The 18,052-nt window shown below is 32.2% G+C and overlaps 2 protein-coding genes across 2 annotated transcripts in view; both read right to left on the bottom strand.

The window, feature by feature from the left end:
- The window catches only part of LOC126890264 (putative vitellogenin receptor), a 244,250-nt gene that overhangs the window by 173,779 nt on the left and 52,419 nt on the right, over positions 1-18,052 (bottom strand). Inside the window, exon 5 of the mRNA XM_050659122.1 lies at positions 17,821-18,022. Coding sequence (XP_050515079.1) covers positions 17,821-18,022 — 202 coding nt within the window. The remainder of the gene's footprint in view (positions 1-17,820; positions 18,023-18,052) is intronic.
- LOC126890418 (uncharacterized) lies at positions 161-3,155 on the bottom strand. Its single transcript, XM_050659326.1, has 2 exons — positions 997-3,155; positions 161-910 (listed from the first exon to the last, which is right to left on the bottom strand). Exons 1-2 carry the CDS (start codon positions 1,577-1,579, stop codon positions 717-719), a joined length of 777 nt encoding a protein of 258 aa, XP_050515283.1. The 5' UTR covers positions 1,580-3,155; the 3' UTR covers positions 161-716.

Here is an 18,052-nt window from a genome sequence, read left to right as displayed (position 1 = left end):
TCAAATGACGCTCCTGCATCAGTGTTGGCGTAATGACATAATCGATGATTTTTTAAATACAAACCAAGGTCACGGAGTACCTCATTTGAAAGTATCCTAATCATATTTGCAGCGTTGCAATTATTTGAATATTTATTTCTACAGTAGGGTAAGTGCACTAGTAATGGACACCCAAGAGAAAATTTTGTACTATTTTTATTCGTTCTAATGAAGTATTTGACTTACAATTTTTTTTACTGTGCTAGGATACTAAGAAAGGTATATACTTTCATATACATCCAAGTAAATAACTAAAAAAAAATTGTTTTTCCAAAAAAATATTTTTTGCTACACAAATGCCAAAATCGCCAGTAATGGTCACAAAAACTCTAGTGATGGACTCTCGATAATTTAGTAATGGACACTTTATCAAATATATTTTTATATAAGCTTTTCACTGCGTTACATTGCTGAAATTTTTAACAACCATTCAAAGAAACATAGCAAAATGTAAACTTATGTCCCATGGGCGTAGCCGGGGGGGGGGGGGTTCGGGTTTCAACCCCCCCCCCTTAAAGTTAAATATTAAGATTTATAAAATTTTTCTTATGAATATAAGGGTTATTTTATGTACTTTTTGTCGTTTTATTTTCTTAAACCCCTCCCGAAACTAAAACCTGGCTACGCCCGTGATGTCCTACAAAAAAATGTTTCACTTAAAAATTGTATAACGCACTTTAAAGAAAACTAGATAGTTCTGGTACTGAGTAATAACCCCGTTTGCCTTTAACTAATGGTTCCCTTATAATCTTTTTAATGTCCTCATAAAAATAAAATAATACATCTTCTTTTTCTGGCCATTTCCAGTCATAGCCTGCTTTTTCCATTGACGAAACTTCTGCTCCTTCCTGGTTAGCTTTTATCACTTTTCCTAGAACAAAGAAAAATTTTGATCATTAAAACATAATTCTGTTAGGAGACGGAAACAACAAATATATTATAGTTATAGAATGTTACCTGGATAAAGATTTCCATTGTATTTGATAATAACAAAATCTCCATCATGAATATTCTTGATCGTATAATTTTCAACATCACTCGCATCTAGATCTTCATCACAGTAAGGAACATCATCGGCAGAAGATTCAGATTCGCTTATTACTTTTCTCTTTACTGCAGGCTTTTTTATTTTAATTTGTGATTGTTTTGAAGGGCCACTTTTAGACGTTATATTATCATAATGGGCCCTGTAAAGTATAGTGGATACAACTGCTGGAAATATTTTTCGTTTTCTTTTGGGTGGTTCTTTTTCAGGAGTCTTAGGAAAAATGAGACATTTTTTGAAAGGAGTGCTAACCACATATCCTTGGTCTTCTTTGTCCTTATACAGCGCAACGTTTTCTAATTTATCCGGTGAAAGAAATGACTCTGAAACATTTAGTGAAGTAGTACTTTTATCTTGTAAAATAGTGCTGTTCCCGTTCTGTGACTGTTCTTCATTTGGAAGAATTACACTCTCTTCTCTCTGCTTACCGTTTGTAGTTGAAGTTGACGCTGTTGGAACTGAAAACGATATTGACATTTCTTCATTTCCTTCCATTAAGTTAGAGTCATCCTACCCAGTGACATGTTTATGTTTATTTGTTACTAATAAAGCTTCATTTTTAAATTCTGCCCAAACCTCATAAAGTTTCTTAAATTGTAAGTCTCCCTTCCAGTCATCTTTATTGTCGAAATTTGTTCTGAAATGATTCAATTCAAGTGGTGGTATTTTTTTCTCAAGTTCGGATAATATATTCCCTTTTGTAATAATTGTGTTTTTAATATCTGATAGATTTGTAGGATCTACAACTTGCCGAGTGGAAACACATTTGGTGTAATCAACATTGCTTTTTTCAAAAGGAAACAGTCCACATTTTCTAAAACCGTTGCGTATTGTACTTTCCGTTGCATATTTTTTAAAAACCGTACTTAGAATGGTTGCAAATGTATACTTTGTTACATCCTTCGGAAAGTTTTCAAATTTACATGTTCTTACTATTGTCTGCCAACCAGTTTTTAAAGGTTTAAAAATTGAAACATCGGCTGGTTGGAGAATATGAGTGGCGTTGGGGAAAAGAGCAACCAGGATGATACCACTTGCTTCACATAATTCGCTGACTTGTTTAGTTAGATGGGACCTATGTCCATCCACGAAAAACAAAACAGGTTGTGGTATATTTTTTTCTTTGAGATAGGGCAAAAAGTGGTTGCCGATATACTCATAAAATACTTCCGAGTTCATCCATCCGGAGTCTGATCGTCCCACTGCCCATTCTGGTGGTGCAGAATTAACTATATCCTTTGGTATTTTTTTGTACGGATATATGACCATTGGTGGAACTGTGATACCATCGGCTGAAAAACAGGCCATAACAGTTATTTGCTCTTTTTCTGCATTAGATTTTCTTTCATAAAAGTCTTCTTCCAATTTCGCCGGCCCAAGGACAATACCAGATTTAGGATCAAGGCTAAACCCGGTTTCGTCTGCATTGTATATCCTATTTGGGTATTTTAGTATGTCAATCATACCTTCTTCTTTTAAATAATTTTCAATTCCATTAAACCATTTTTCTATATCAGCTTTAGAGACGGCAGCTCTTGATTTTGTAATAGACTCTGCTCTTCGTTTTTTTATCTCAGGATGTCTTCGAAGAAAAGCAGCGAACCAAGTTTTCCCGGGCATCCCATCTTTAAAAACAGTCGACCTCCCAGTTTCTTTCATAATTTTATGCACCGTGGAGAGTAGATTTGTTGCATTAACAGGAAAGCCCTTTCTGCCCATAGACAAGATCCATTAGCTAATAATTTCTCTTCGCCTTCTGAAAGAATAGTTTTAGGACCTATTTTTCGTTTAAGACAATTGTTTTCAAGTCTACGCTTTAAGGTTGTTCTAGGAACACAAAATTCTTTAGCTGCACATTTTTTGGACATGCCTTCATTTTTTACTGCGTCTATAGCAAGGCTCATTTTATCTTCCGTCCATTTAAAAAAGGCCTTTTCTTTCCTCCCTGGGTATCCATGTCTATAATAATAAGAAATTACAGGTTACTTTAAATTCTTTAAAGCTCTAAATTCGAAATGGATAAAGAGACCATTAATAAATGATTGTATTTTAACGATGGCCACCCATAATCAAAAACCTCCACAATGATGTATTAAGCAAACAAACATAAATAAAAAAATAACACATAATTTTTAAAGCGCTAAATGGATCGAATATATTGGTGACCATTAATAGATCATTGTATTTTAGAAATGGACACCCGTGGTGACCATTTCTAAATTTCTAACAGAATTTTCATTCAGTAATGGTCACCCATGATCAAAAACTTTCATAATAATGTTTTTAGTAAATATGAATAAAAAATACAAAGTACTTACCCTTTAAATGTGTAACAACACAAAATAAAGATATAAATTTCAATAATACGTTCACGGCACTAATTTCAACCCAACGACTACACAACTTGTCTGATAGATCAAAACAAACTGATTTTTGGCGCGCCAAAGTTTTACGCATGACAGTTAGTCAAAAACCATTGTCAGATGGCGCAGAGTTCGTCCTTGTATTATGGATAGTATAATCAACAGAGGAATGTAAAAATGTGCGGTAAAATGTAATAAGAAATGAATATAATGACGTTAATTGGCTTAAGGTGACCATTACTAGCGGTATGTCCATTACTGGTGCACTTACCCTATTCCCAAAACTGTTGGTTTATTATTGCAATTAACTTATGATAAAAAATGTTTATAGTCCATTGAAATGTTACATTTAGAGTTGCATTTCTTAGAGGAGTCAATTTTATTTTTTTAATGTGTAGAGGGGTTCAGTAGAAGCTTAAGTTCAAGTTTTTGGGATCGCCACCCATGTCCCCCGGCCTCCATCTTGGAAAAGTTGAGCAAAAGCGTTTCTCGCTCTATCTCCTAAACTAGCAGCTCTACAGAAAATTTAATTAGACATAAAATATAGCAAATTAATTGTGTACAATTTTATGTCTATTACTTTTTATCGTCAAGTGACCAACAAAAAAGTTATAAACAAAAATAAGAAAAAATTTTGTAAGAAATTTCCTTTTGGAGGTTATAACTTTTGTTCCATTCATTTTACAATAAAATAATATCAAAGCGATTTTGTAAAGGATTTTTCAGCGAACAATTTCCACTAAAAGTTGTTTAATTTTATGTATTTATCTAGGTTTTACCGCTCTCCAAACTTAACCAGATTCTCGAATTCTCATAGGAATACAATAAAAACAAAACCTTAGGCTTACTTTTCCATCTATACAGGGTGAGTCACCACTAACGGGACGGAAGATTACAGCGAAATGGTAAAAGATTTGAGAAAAATTTAAATTGAATAGTTTGTAAGTTCATTATAGCTACATTTAAAAATTATTTTGAAATATACAGGGTGTGTCAATAAATGGCGACGTATCAAAGTTATATTTTTTCTTATGAAACAACCTTTATTTTATTGCATTTTTTAATTATACGCAAAAAATAAGGTATAGTTTCATAAGGCTTCCCTATACCTATGTACAGAGTGTTCTGAGTTATGTTGACTTTTCTTAAAATGTAAAGTTTTAAAAGAAGGCTTATTATCAAGTTATCAAGTTAAGAAATTACCAAAACATTACTTTTACATCTAAATAGTTGGATATTGGTTGAATGTTTTCCATGATTAACTATTACACATTTGTCTACAGGGTGTTCAAAATTTATAGTTTTATTATTGGCCTTTTCAATGTGTCATATGATGCTTATTTTAAATAGAACACCATGTATATTAATACATAATTTTACTAAACCAATTTACCTCTTTTGAATGGTATATGGATGTCCTATAGCTAGGTTTCATAGTTTTTGCGTAATTTACAATTATTTAAATTCTTAATCTGAAAATCGATTTTAAAACAAAAGATGTAGTTAATTAATGTCATTGTATGACATTGTCAGTTTATGAGAGTACGGTCTGGTAATTATCAAAATTATAAACATCCTTGTATGAAATTCAATTTTTTTTACTTAAAAATTACTTTGGCAGAGCCAATTACATTCAAATTTAATTGTTTCTAAAAATGAATAATCACGCTATCTATGAAAGAGTAGTCATGCTACTTTGCATTGGGGAATATTTTTAAAATTGTCTCAGCCTCTAAAGTTTACGCTTAAAAGTATCCTGATAGAAGACACCCAAAAAGGACGTTTTTGAGAGATTTCTCGATAGATTCTGTGCTACTGGATAGGTACGAAAAGTTAAATAAAAATAAATCATTTATTTTTGATGACCTCAACGAACTTGATGTCCTGCTTTCTGTTACAGAAAACCCAAATACTAGTACGAGAAAAATTTCGGGTCGATTGGAAATCAGTCAAACAAGTGTATGTAGAATAAATAAGAAAAACCACTATCATCAGTATAAAACTCAACTACAACAGCATTAGACAGAACAGGAACGTTTAACTTTTCATTTATAGACTTTAGAATTTGCAGAAGATCCTAATTATTTTTAGAATGTGTACAGACGAATTTACCTACTTTTCATAATAATCGTCTAGTTAATAGACATAGCTTTCACTTTATTTTGATACAGGAAACAAACATTTTACTGTTGTTCGCCAACACCGATGAAGTGTTAATGTTTGTGGCAATATTCTGAGCGAGTACGTTATCGACCCATATTTTGTTGACGAAAATCTGAATGGAGCAACTTTTTTAAATTTCTTAAAACAAGTTTTTGGATCCTTCTTAATACCTTCCACTTAGCGTGCGAACAAATATGTGGCTCCAATTGGACGGAGCTCCTGCTTATTTTTGACGTGATGTTAAGAACAACCTCAACATAAAATTTAGAAATAAATGAATAGATAGATTCGGTCCATATATTTGGCCACCTAGGTCACCAGGATTGACGAAGATGATTTCTTTTAAATGGGGTTATATTAAAAATATTGTAAATGCTACACTTCCTACCCTACTACTTCAGATGGGATTTTTATGAAATTAAGAATTTCGGACGATTTTACGTCTATAAATAACACCAGCTATGTTAAATAATGTAAACAAATCATTTAAAATCGCTTGTTATATAAACATTTTGAACATGTATTATGTACATAAGTGGTTAATATCCATGGTGTTCTGTCACTGTAAATTTTGAACACCCTGTAAATAAATGTGTAATAATCAATCACGGGATGCATTAATTATAAGATAATTACCAGACCGTATTGTCATAAAATGACAATGTCATACAGTGACATTAATTAACTTCATCTTTTTTTTTAAAATCGATTTACAGGTTAAGAATTTAAATAATTGTAAATTACGCAAAAACTATGACACCTAGGTATAGCACATCCATATACCATTCGAAAGAGGTAATTTTTTTTGTATAATTATTAATTAATGTACATGGTGTTCCATTTAAAATAAGCATCATATGACACATTGAATACTTCAATAACGAGACTGTAAATTTTGAACACACTGTAGACAAATGTGTAATAATTAATCATGGAATACATTCAGCCAATATCCAGCTATTTAGATGTAAAAGTAATATTTTTATAATTTCTTAAATAACTTGAGAATAAGCCTTCTTTTAAAACTTTACATTTTAAGAAAAGTCAGCATAACTCAAAACACTCTGTACATAGGTATAGGGAAGCCTTATGGAACTATACCTTATTTTTTGCGGACAATTAAAAAATGCAATAAAATACAGGGTGTTCCATAAGAAAAAATATAACTTTGGTACGCCGCCATTTATTGGGACACCCTGTATATTTCAAAATAATTTGTAAATGTAGCTTTTATCAACTTACAAACTACTAATTTAAATTTTTTTTCAAATCTTTTACCATTTCGCTGTAATCTTCCGTCCCGTTGGTGATGACTCACCCTGTATATTTATTTATTATGATTTTAACATTCCTATGCTATTATTAAGCTATTTCTGACTCTTTTCCCCGCCACCTAGGAGGTAGAGTCTGGAGGGGCGTTTTTTGTGTGGTATCCCCAATAGGCCTAATCCACGGACAATTTCTAGACAAAATAATATTATTTATTATTATATGTTGAAAAAGATCTATCATAGTTATTATTTTTTCATTTTTTTTTCTCGATGTTCCAGGCTGCAAGTCAGGATCTGAATAAGTATACGAGGTGAATGTTTGTAGTATAATGAGAGTTAGAGTTGGCGTCAATGTCGGTAATTAATCTTCCAATTCATTTTCTTCAATAATTATTGTTGATATGTCTACGATATTGCTGCAACTTTCACCACCATAATGGAGGCACACTGCTAAACATTTGAGGCCTGCTTTTTGGCAACCACATGCACTTCCAGTTTCCACTGCATCTGCAAAAGATGAATTTAATAAGCTCGGGGGTACTGGAGGCTTGGAAGTTGGGATTGGTATCCAAAATTGGCCATGCTTTTTCCAGTCCCAATCTTCTGAATCACAATGTTTACCGAGCCATGACTGAATCTGGTGATACAGTCGGAGTCTGTTGAAACGGGCTGCATCTTGTGTTGAAGGAAGTGAGAAGAGATTAAATGCATTTTTTGTCATTGTTTCAGCGAATCGTTTGTATCTCAGGGTATCCATAGATTCGTCTTTATTTCCGCCATATCGCCAGACGACAAACGTTCGCCGACAACAGTGAGAAAAGATGGCTTGACTTTCCCAGTGACAAATAATTTTCTTCAGAGGTTTCTTACAAATAAAAGAACCACCACTTATAATGCTCGCAAAAAAAACCCAAAATGCTTATCTAATCACACAAATATAAATTTTTCCCACAAGACTCTCAATAGTAATATCTATAAAACTCAAAATACTTTTCTCAATTTTTAATACTAGGTACTGCACTTGGCCAAATAGGTAGCACAACTGTAAGAATAAGTTAAGTAGAGGGGAACCGACTGCTGTGCCTCCTAGGATAAATTATAATAATAAAAGTAGGCGACTTGCTACGGAAGAAGAATGACGTAACTGCAAATTTTGTCAATTCCTGTTTATTACGCAATTAACTTCTAAAATACTATGTACCTACAAATGATACAAAAACGACCGAACTGTAAAAATGTGCTGAGCCACTATAGGGTAGGTAAATACACGCTATGTTAGACCTTGTTTCAGATGCATAATGACGCAACTGTAGATAGGGTTGAAAATGGGGTGATTAAATTAAGATAATGTAATTCGAACCAATATCGATGAAAATAAAAGCCATCGATGTCAAAAAACAAACGCCATACCGAAACTCCTGGACGATTACTCTTTATTTAGTCCCTATTTTAAATATTTAAAAATCGTTTTTGCTCTTTTAAATAATTTTGCATTTGGCGGTTGCACCATTCTTCTTCTGGACCGGCGAATTTGTCCTCAAACAAATTCTTGAGCCTTTTCTATATATGCTTAGGGTTCTAAGTTTTATAGTTAGTCCTGTCGCCAGGGGGGGTACAACAGCCTCCTGTATTCAGATGGACTTACCCAAGTTTTTTTTATGTATTTTGACCCGTAGAACACGAATTTTTTGGGTAACAGTTGATCCGGATGCCGATAAGATTATTATAAACAAAGAAGTTGAGGAATTACATAACAGCGATTTCTCGCAAAACAAAACATGTTTTTGTATTTTTTGGGCCATTCTAACCAAAAAGTGTTCCTACAAATTTTTTCGTAGGATGCATAGTTTTCGAGATAAACGCGGTTGAACTTTCAAAAAATCGAAAAATTGCAATTTTTGAACCCGAATAACTTTTGATTAAAAAATAAAATAGCAATTCTGCTTACCGCATTTGAAAGTTCAAGTCAAATTTTATCGGCTTTAATTATTTGTATTGCTAAATATTTATTATTTTATTGTTAAACAAAGCTATAAACAGCTAGTGCTTGAGTGATGTTTTCAATGATTTCTCATTTAAAATCGAACGAGTAGGTAGCAGAGGTAGAAGTGCAAGCGGGGCTATTTCTATGTAGCATGCATTAAAAGGCATGTATTAGGCACGGAAAACACTATGTGTTTATAGCTTTTTTTAACAATCATAAAATAAATTTTTATCAATGCAAATATTCAAAACAGATATAATTTGACTCAAACTTTTAAAGGCGGTAAGCAGAATTGATATTTTATTTTTTATTCAAAGGTTATTCGGGTTCAAAAATTGCAATTTTTCGATTTTTTGAAAGTTCAACCGCGTTTATCTCGAAAACTATGCATCCTACGAAAAAACTTGAAGGAACATTTTTTGGTTAGAATGACCCAAAAAATACAAAAAAATGTTTTGTTTTTCGAGAAATCGCTGTTATGTAATTCCTCAAGTTCTTTGTTTATAACAAACTTATCGACATCCGGATCAACTGTTACCCAAAAAATTCGTGTTCTACGGGCTAAAATACATAAAAAAAACTTGGGTAAGTCCATCTGAATTAAGAAGGCCGTTGTACCCCCCCTGGCGACAGGACTAAGTGGGGAGAAAGGTCAAAAATAAATTAATATGTTATGTCAAAAATAACATAGGAATGTTAAAATCATAATAAATTGTATGAATAAAAAAATATATAGATAAAAAGTAAGCCTAACGTTTTGTTTTTATTGTATCCCTATGAGCATTCGAGAATCTGGTCAAGTTTGGAGCACTGTAATACCTAGTACTAGATAAATAAATAAAATTAAATAACTTTTAGTGGAAATTGTTAATTGAAAAATCCTCTACAAAATCGCTATTGTGTCATTTTATTCTGAAATAAACTGAACAAAAGTTATAACCTCCAAAAGGAAACTTCTTACAAAATTTTCTCTTATTTTTGTTTATATCTTTTTTGTTGGTCACTTGACAATACAAAGTAATAGATATAAAATTGTAAAAAATTTAATTTGCTACATTTTATGTTTATTAGATTTTCTGTGGGGTTGGTAGTTTAGGAGATATAGCGCGAAACCCTTTTGCGCAGCTTTTCCAAGATGGAGGCCGGGGGACAAAGGTGGCGACCCCAAAAACTTGAACTTAAGCTTCTGCTGATCCCTTCTACACATTAAGAAAATTAAATTGACTCCTCTAACAAATTCAAGGTACGGAATAAAAAAATGTAACATTTTAATGGACTATTATTATAATATATTTTACTAAAATTATAAGAAATATTGAAATTGACGACCTTCAGCAATGATGCAATGAGAAATATGTGTAGCAAATTATTTCCTAACGTAATTTAGTTTAATGAATCATTATGTATTGTAGTTCCATTTTACTTAAGGCACTACATAATTTTGGTTAACCCTGTGGACATAAATATTAAAATAATTCATCATCATCATCATCATCATCATAATCATCAGTGGTGTTACAGCTTTTCGTAAGACTTTGCTGCGTTTACTATTGCCTCCATATTTGTCGGTCCTGCGCTACTATGCTTTCCACCTTTTTCTAGGCCGTCCTATAGACCTTCTCCATCTGGTATTTCCAAACACACTGTGTTTATAAGGCCATTGTCGTTACTGCGTATCGTATGCCCTCCCATCTTAGTCTATTGGCCTTTATATATCTGACTTCTTCTTAAAGTGCCCTCTCCTTAGTTGAGGTTGCCTACTACAATTATTGCAAATTTTGTCTGTGTTCAAAATTTAGCTCTATCCATTGCCCGATGTTTTTTAGCCACGATAGTCTTTCCATCCTAGTCTTCTCTTTCCCTCGAACTTTCCTTTCACTATTAGTTGAGCATATTGGTATTTATTGTTCCTCAGTATATGGACTATATGTTTTTTTTAATTTTCACTGTATTGAAGCATTCTCGTTCTTTGGGAACCTTCCAAAGGGAATTAGGAGACCTTTCAAAGGAGGTATCCCGTGACCTCCCATGGGCATAAATAAAAAACAAGAAATTCTGCAGATTTGGAAACGAAAGGGTACAAAAGAAACTATGGAAAAATTTTAGAGGAAAAAGGTTTGAATCAGAAGGATAAATGAAGATCTGAGAGAGTTATATGGGGAGCGAAGGATAATAAGAGCATAGAAGTAATAAGATACCAACGACTACGATGGCTAGAATACAAACAGAGAGTGCCATAGGGTAGACCACCAAAAATCCATTTTTTTAAGTACAATGGGAGGACGTCAGAGAAGAGGTCGACCCAGAACAAGTGGAAAGTAGATGACAAGCCATGGGCCTACTAGACTCAACGCGCTAATTATTATTAGTATTAGTAATAAATTTCAGAGGTTTATTAAAGAGATATAATTTAGTCAATGTGGTGAGACCGCTCCCGTCTGAAAAAATTTCTGATTCGGTTTCTTTGTGGATTCCTATTCAAAAATGTCCTCTTTAAACAAATCTAAAGGGTACCGGGCGAAATTTTTGGACAAAAATTGTTTAAACAATTTTTTTAAACAAATACAAAAGATCATCTTTTGTGTCCCAAAGAATACTTTTTTAGGTTTTTCGGGTCATTCTAAATAAGAAACGTATCTTGTAATTTTTCTCAAAAATTGATCGTTTTCGAGTTATAGGCGATTTTAGGCGATAAAATCTGAAAATGCGAAAATATGCATTTTCAACGCTTAAAAACTCATATTTAAATTAGTATTTTTAAGGCTATTAATTAAGTACTTAAATTGTAGTTGAAACATTCAGTTTCAATATTCTGTAGACTGATCGGGTCTAACGTCAATTTACACCGTTGGTATTTAATTGTTAATTATGCGTGTCCATCCGATTTTTATGCCAGCGCGGCTCAGTCTATTTAAAAAAATCTCCTACTTTCCTCCGAAAAATAAATTTTTTAGATTATTTGGGACATTCTAAATACGGGTTTGGTATTTTTAGAAAAATATTTTAAATGCTTTTTGGTATTTTTAGAAAAAGTTAATAGTTTTAAGGTTATAAGCGATTTAAAATCCAAAAATGTTTATTTTCCCATTTTTCGAATTTTAATCGCTTATAGCCTAATAAAATAAAAATAAATCAAAATGTAATTCCGTACAGGTTGCAATAAATTTTATATCAAAGTTTAGGTGAATACAAAAGATATTTTCAAAAAAGTATCCAAATCAAATGGGGATCATTGTTTAAATAATTAAAAAGGGGTCATTTTTGCACAATATTTACTTTTGTAACTGCTGAGGTAATTTACATGTTACCGAAGGTCTTTAGGATTTTTTCTGCAAAGCTTAAGGATAAATCTTTTACATAAGACTTACTAAATTAAATTTGGCCCCCTATTTATTTAAATAATTATATATAAAATTTAAAAATCAAATTTGCACGAAAATATTATTTGCGTTTTAAATTATCACTATAAATTATTTTGTTTAATAGGAGAAGTTGCGCTGTTACCAGTATTAGAATGGTAGTAGGTAAAAAACCTGGGTTAAAACATATTTAATAATTTATAAGATATTTAATTTGTTTATTAAATGTTACTATATTTTCAATTGCAAAAACGCAGTTGTTACCAAAAGAATATAAATCTGTGTAAAACCTCATTACTTTTTTGTATGTTTTTATTTATTTTTATGTATGTTTTCGATAAATGTATTGATAAATTCAAATTTCAATTTAACTGCCCTCTAAAATGGCATTTGAAAATTGTTCTATTTTTTTGTAATTTGTTTTTTTTTAATAATGTCGCAATGATTAAACATTTTGAAATGCTGTTCCGATAATCGGGTTCCTGGGAATTTTTCACTAATTAAAAAAAAATTTTGTCGTTTTTTCTTTTTCTTTTTTTCCTTATAGTAAAAGATATAGTTTTGCTTATAGAGGGGGTTTCATTAAGAATGTCCAATCTCTGAGTTGTAGATTCTAGACCTCAAAATATTAAGATATAACCAAAATCGCTCAAATAAAATATGGCTCCTTATTGAGTTACAATGTGTTTTGTTTAAAAATTTTAAAAAATATTTTTGCTCCTTATTTTAAAACTATGGTTGACCCTTCCCAAATTCTACGCCACTGATGAAATTGAATTTTTAGCACAATTTTTAGATTCTCCAATACTCTCTATGTAAATAACATCCTCTTTACTCGTAACGCTAAGGTCATTAGTTTTCGAGATATTTGAAGTTAAACATGTAACGGCACAGCTATTTAGTTATTTTGATTAATATATTGTGCCGCTTAATTTTTAGTTTCATATATCTCAAAAACTAATAATTTTATCGTTGAGAATGAATACTCTATTAGTTTTCGACATATTTGAAATTAAAAATTAAGCGGCACAAAATATTAGTCAAAATAACTGTGCCGTTACATGTTTAACTTCAAATATCTCGAAAACTAATGACTTTATCGTTAGAGTGAAGAGTAACTTATTTACATAGAGAGTATTGAAGAATCTAAAAATTGCGCTAAAATGGCAATTTGGCCAGTGACAGAATTTGGGAAGGGTCAACCATTTGCTTTCCACATTTAATATATATTATTTAACATATTTAACATAATTCCATAGGGTGTATAGTACCTACACTTTCTACCAAGTATGACAAGGATACGTCAAATAGTTTTAAAATACTGAGCAAAAATAATTTTTAAATTTTTAAATAAAACATCCTGTAACTCAAGAAGGAGCCATATTTTATTTAAGTGATTTTGATAATATTTTGAGTTCTAGAATCGACAACTCAGAGATTGGAAAAAAAAGAAGAAAAAACGACAAAAAAAAACTTGTTAATTAGTGAAAAAATCCCAGGAACCCGATTATCCGAACAGCATTTCAAATTGTTTAATCCGTTCGACGTTATTAAAAAAACAAGTTATAAATTAATTAGAACAATTTTCAAATGTCATTTTAGAGGGGAGTTAAATTGAAATTTGAATTTATCAATACATTTATCGAAAACATACATCACAATAAAAGTAATAAGATTTTAAACAGGTTTCTATTCATTTGGTAACAACCGCGTTTTTTCAATTGAAAATATAGTAACATTTGATAAACCAATTAAATATCTCATAAATTGTTAACTATTTTTTAACAATTTTTTTTTGCTTAATACAGGTAACATAGCGCAACTTCTTTTATTAAATATAATTATTTATAGTGCTTATTTAAAACGCAAAAATTATTTTTTTGCAAATTTGATTTTTAAATTTTATATAATATAATTATATAAATAAATAGGGGTTCAAATTTAATTTACTAAGTCTTAAGTGAAAGATTTGTCATTCAGCTTTAAAAAAACCCTAAAAACCTTCATGAAAATGTAAATTACCTCAGCAGTTAAAAAAGTAAATATTGTGCAGAAATGACCCCTTTTTAATTATTTAAACAATGATCCACTTATATGATTTGGATACTTTCTTGAAAATATCTTTTGTACTCACCTAAACTTTGATATAAAATTTTTTCAAACCTGTACGAATTTACATTTTGATTTACATGTAGTGTAATCTTTTTTACTAGAGTATTATAACTTTAAAGCTATTAACTTTTTCGAAAAATAATAAAAAACACATTGTATTTAGAATGTTCCAAAGAATCTAAAAATATATCTTTAGAAGGAAAATAGGATATTTTTTAAATAGAGCGCGCCGCACCGGCAAAAAAATCGGATGGACATGCATAATTAACAATTAAAAAGCGGCAGTCTAAATTAAGGTTAGACCTAATAACTCTTCACAATCTTGAAAATCACAAACTACAATTTAAGTACATGGCAACCTCAAAAATACTAATTTAAATATGAGTTTTTAAGCCTTGAAATGCGTATTTACGCATTTTTCAGAATTTTAATCGACTATAACTCGAAAACTATCCATTTTTGAGAAAAATCACAAGATACGTTTCTTGTTTAGAATGATTCAAAAAACCTAAAAAATATTTTTGGGTCAAAAAAGGTGACCTTTTGTATTTGTTTAAAAGAATTGTTTAAATAATTTCTGCCCAAAAATTCCGCCCGGCACCCTTCAGATTTGTTTAAAGGGGACATTTTTGAATAGAAATCCACAAAGAAACCGAATCCGTAATTTTTTCAGACGGGAGCGGTCTCACTACATGGACTAATTGGAGAACGTGGAAATTAATGGTAGCGAAACCAAAAGTTTCAAATGTTCACGACCTTCAACAAAAAAAGCTTTTCAAAAATACATACCCGAAAACAAGACATTCATAAAAGACAAAATATTAATGATTCAATAAAATTGTGTTTTGACTAGGAAAGTTTTGGGGTAGTTCTGATTTCTTTCATTATATATGGATTTTGGGCTGCTGAATTCGAATATGAGGTTTGCGGACAAAATTTCTTGCCGGAACATTGAAAAAATCGCGAAAAAAGCGAAAAATTTCAGCATTTTTCCGCTTTTTTGCTCAAATCTCGAAAACTGTTAACTTTTAGTAAATGGTCTGTTAACAGAAATTAAAGTACTTAAAATTATCTACAAATATCACTATTTACTTTTTTTTTCAGACCAACCGTTCGGTCTAAAGTACATGTTGAAAATTTCCCATTTTTACCGGTCTCGGCAAAACCCACTTTTTACATTCCAAAACTTTATTTTTTATTAGAATGCTGTTATTTGATAAATTTCTCCTAGTTTTCTGTACAAATAATAAATGTTAGTGCATAGGTAAGGTATGTCTCTTGTGACAGCTTGTACAGAAATGTCTCTGCTTTTCCCTTAGAGCCACAGAAGATCAGGCACAGATGGAGTCACAGTTTCAATTGGTGTGAACATTTCCTTCGGATCTGTTATCTTGAGTTCTGATAAAACTTGAGGTTTTGTCCTTTTAAAATGAATAAGTTGAACAGCTCCCTGACTTCCATAAACCTCAGGCGCGGGTTTCTTTTTTATCCGAGGAATGGATTGCATAGGAGCTACTGCATGTTTTTGTGCAATACAAGAAATGACACATATGACGTGAAAAGTATAGTATTCGTCGATTTTATGTACGGTAAAATCAGCGTTATCGTATACCTGCTGTATAAAGCATGACAGGTCAATTTTCTGCGGATCGCCTGCGAATGCTGACACTTCTAGCCGAACATCTTCTGTATAGGATGAACAAAATCCCAAAGGGGAAACTACATCAACCTATTTTCTTAAGCCGTACTTTTTGTAGAGAAAACGGCCAACCCTGCAATAAATGGTGAGACCAACTATCTGGGCCTTACTGCCGCTACAAGACTCTGAGCAGGCGCGTTGCTTATCTGGAAGTGTCAGCAATCGCAGGCGTTCCGCAGAAAATTGACCAGCCGTGCTTTACACAACAGGTGTACGAAAACGCTGATTTTAACCCTTTCTATGCCAGGCCTTAATTTGCATGTTGGTCCCTCAATCCCAAAGGTTTTTTAATGCTTAGAGTCCCATTGCTTTATATATACATCGTATATAAATATACAAATAAATGACCAAAACATGTTTTAAACATGAGTTTTTTTAACCAACTTAAACGTTTTTTTTTCAAAAGTACTCATCAGAGAGCAAAATCAACTTGAAAAAATGTAACTAACTTAAAAAAAAATAATGTAATGTAAATTAACATTAAAAGTTTTCTTTTGTGTGGTACTCCTCAAAACATGACACTACGCAAAGGCCGACTCCGCATCTTGCACACATGTATCTCGATTCGCTTCTTTTTTTCTGGTCTTTTCTGTGGCTACAAACGCTTCACCTTCTATCAGCTACCTATAAGCGTTGCCACTAGTGCTACAATATAGAATATATCTAAAATATGTGAACAAATATATACGGCAATGGGTCCGCATGACCTGTGTTAGGTGCCAACATTTTGAGGCTTTGGGAACAATAATCTAACATTTTCGGACATATTTCTACGGCATTGGGACACCAATGAGTCTAAAATTTTATAAGCAATGCATATTTTCGGCTTTGGTAAATTGAGACCATAACACCTTGAACGTATATATACGGCAGCTGGGACTACAGACCCACTTTTTCAAAAACATATATATGCAGCGTTGGGACAGAAGGGGTTAACGTACATACAATCGACGGATACCACACTTTTTACGTCATGGGTGGCATTTCTTGTATTGCACCAAAACATGCAATAGCTCCTAACCAATCCATTCCTCGGCTAAAAACAAAACCCGCACCTGAGGTTTGTGGAAGTCAGAGAGCTGTTCAACTAATACATTTTGAAAAGACAAAACCTCAAGGTTTATCAGAAATCAAGATCCGAAGGTAATGTTCACACCAACTGAAACTGTGACTCCATCTGTGCCTGATCTTCTGTGGCTCTAAGGGAAAAGCAGAGACATTCTCGGTATTTTAGGATGGAATGGATTCATGGAAGCTGTGAGAAGAGACATACCATATTCATATTATGAACTAACATTTATTATTTGTACAGAAAACTAGGAGAAATTTATCAAATGACAGCATTCTAATAAAATTTAAAGTTTTGAAATGTAAAAAGTTGGTTTTGCCAAGACCGTTAAAAACTGGCAATTTTCAACTTGCACTATAGACCGAACGGTTCGTCTGAAGAAGAAAAAAGTAAATAGTGATATTTGTAGATAATTTTAAGTACTTTAATTTCTGTTGACAGACGATTTAATAAAAATTAATAGTTTTCGAGATTTAAGCAAAAAAGCGGAAAAAAGCTGAAATTTTTCGGTTTTTCGCGATTTTTTCAATGTTCCGGCAAAAAATTTTGTCCGCAAACCTGATATTCAGATTCAGCAGCCCAAAATCCATATAGAATGAAAGAAATCAGAACTACCCCAAACTTTCCCACTAGGGAGCTCGTGGAGTACAAATTGACTGAATCATTAATGGGACAAAAATACCCTTTCAAAGAATATAATATAGTCTACAGCTTACCCTTTGATCAGTTCCGTCTAAATTAATACTTTCTAGTGTCATCTTTTTAGCGTCAGTCCAATAAAGCCGAGAGTTAGGTTGATCTAGAGCCAAACCATTGGGCCAGTGTATATTATTGGTGACAAACGGTCTGTCCCGGGAACCATCCATAAGTGAATATCCAATTGCTGCTGGTACACCCCAATCAGACCAATACATATCTCTGCAAAATAAATTCTAATATTTAGTCGTT

Source organism: Diabrotica virgifera, chromosome 8 (genome assembly GCF_917563875.1).
Source record: "Diabrotica virgifera virgifera chromosome 8, PGI_DIABVI_V3a".
Lineage (NCBI taxonomy): Eukaryota > Metazoa > Arthropoda > Insecta > Coleoptera > Chrysomelidae > Diabrotica > Diabrotica virgifera.
This window is presented reverse-complemented; position numbering and strand designations above follow the sequence as displayed.

Coding starts and splice junctions, on each gene's coding strand:
- LOC126890418 (XM_050659326.1), bottom strand. CDS start 1,579: ATGGAAGGAAATGAAGAAATGTCAATATCGTTTTCAGTTCCAACAGCG. Junction 911..996: donor CAATGGAAATCTTTATCCAG/GTAACATTCTAT, acceptor TCTTTGTTCTAG/GAAAAGTGATAAAAGCTAAC.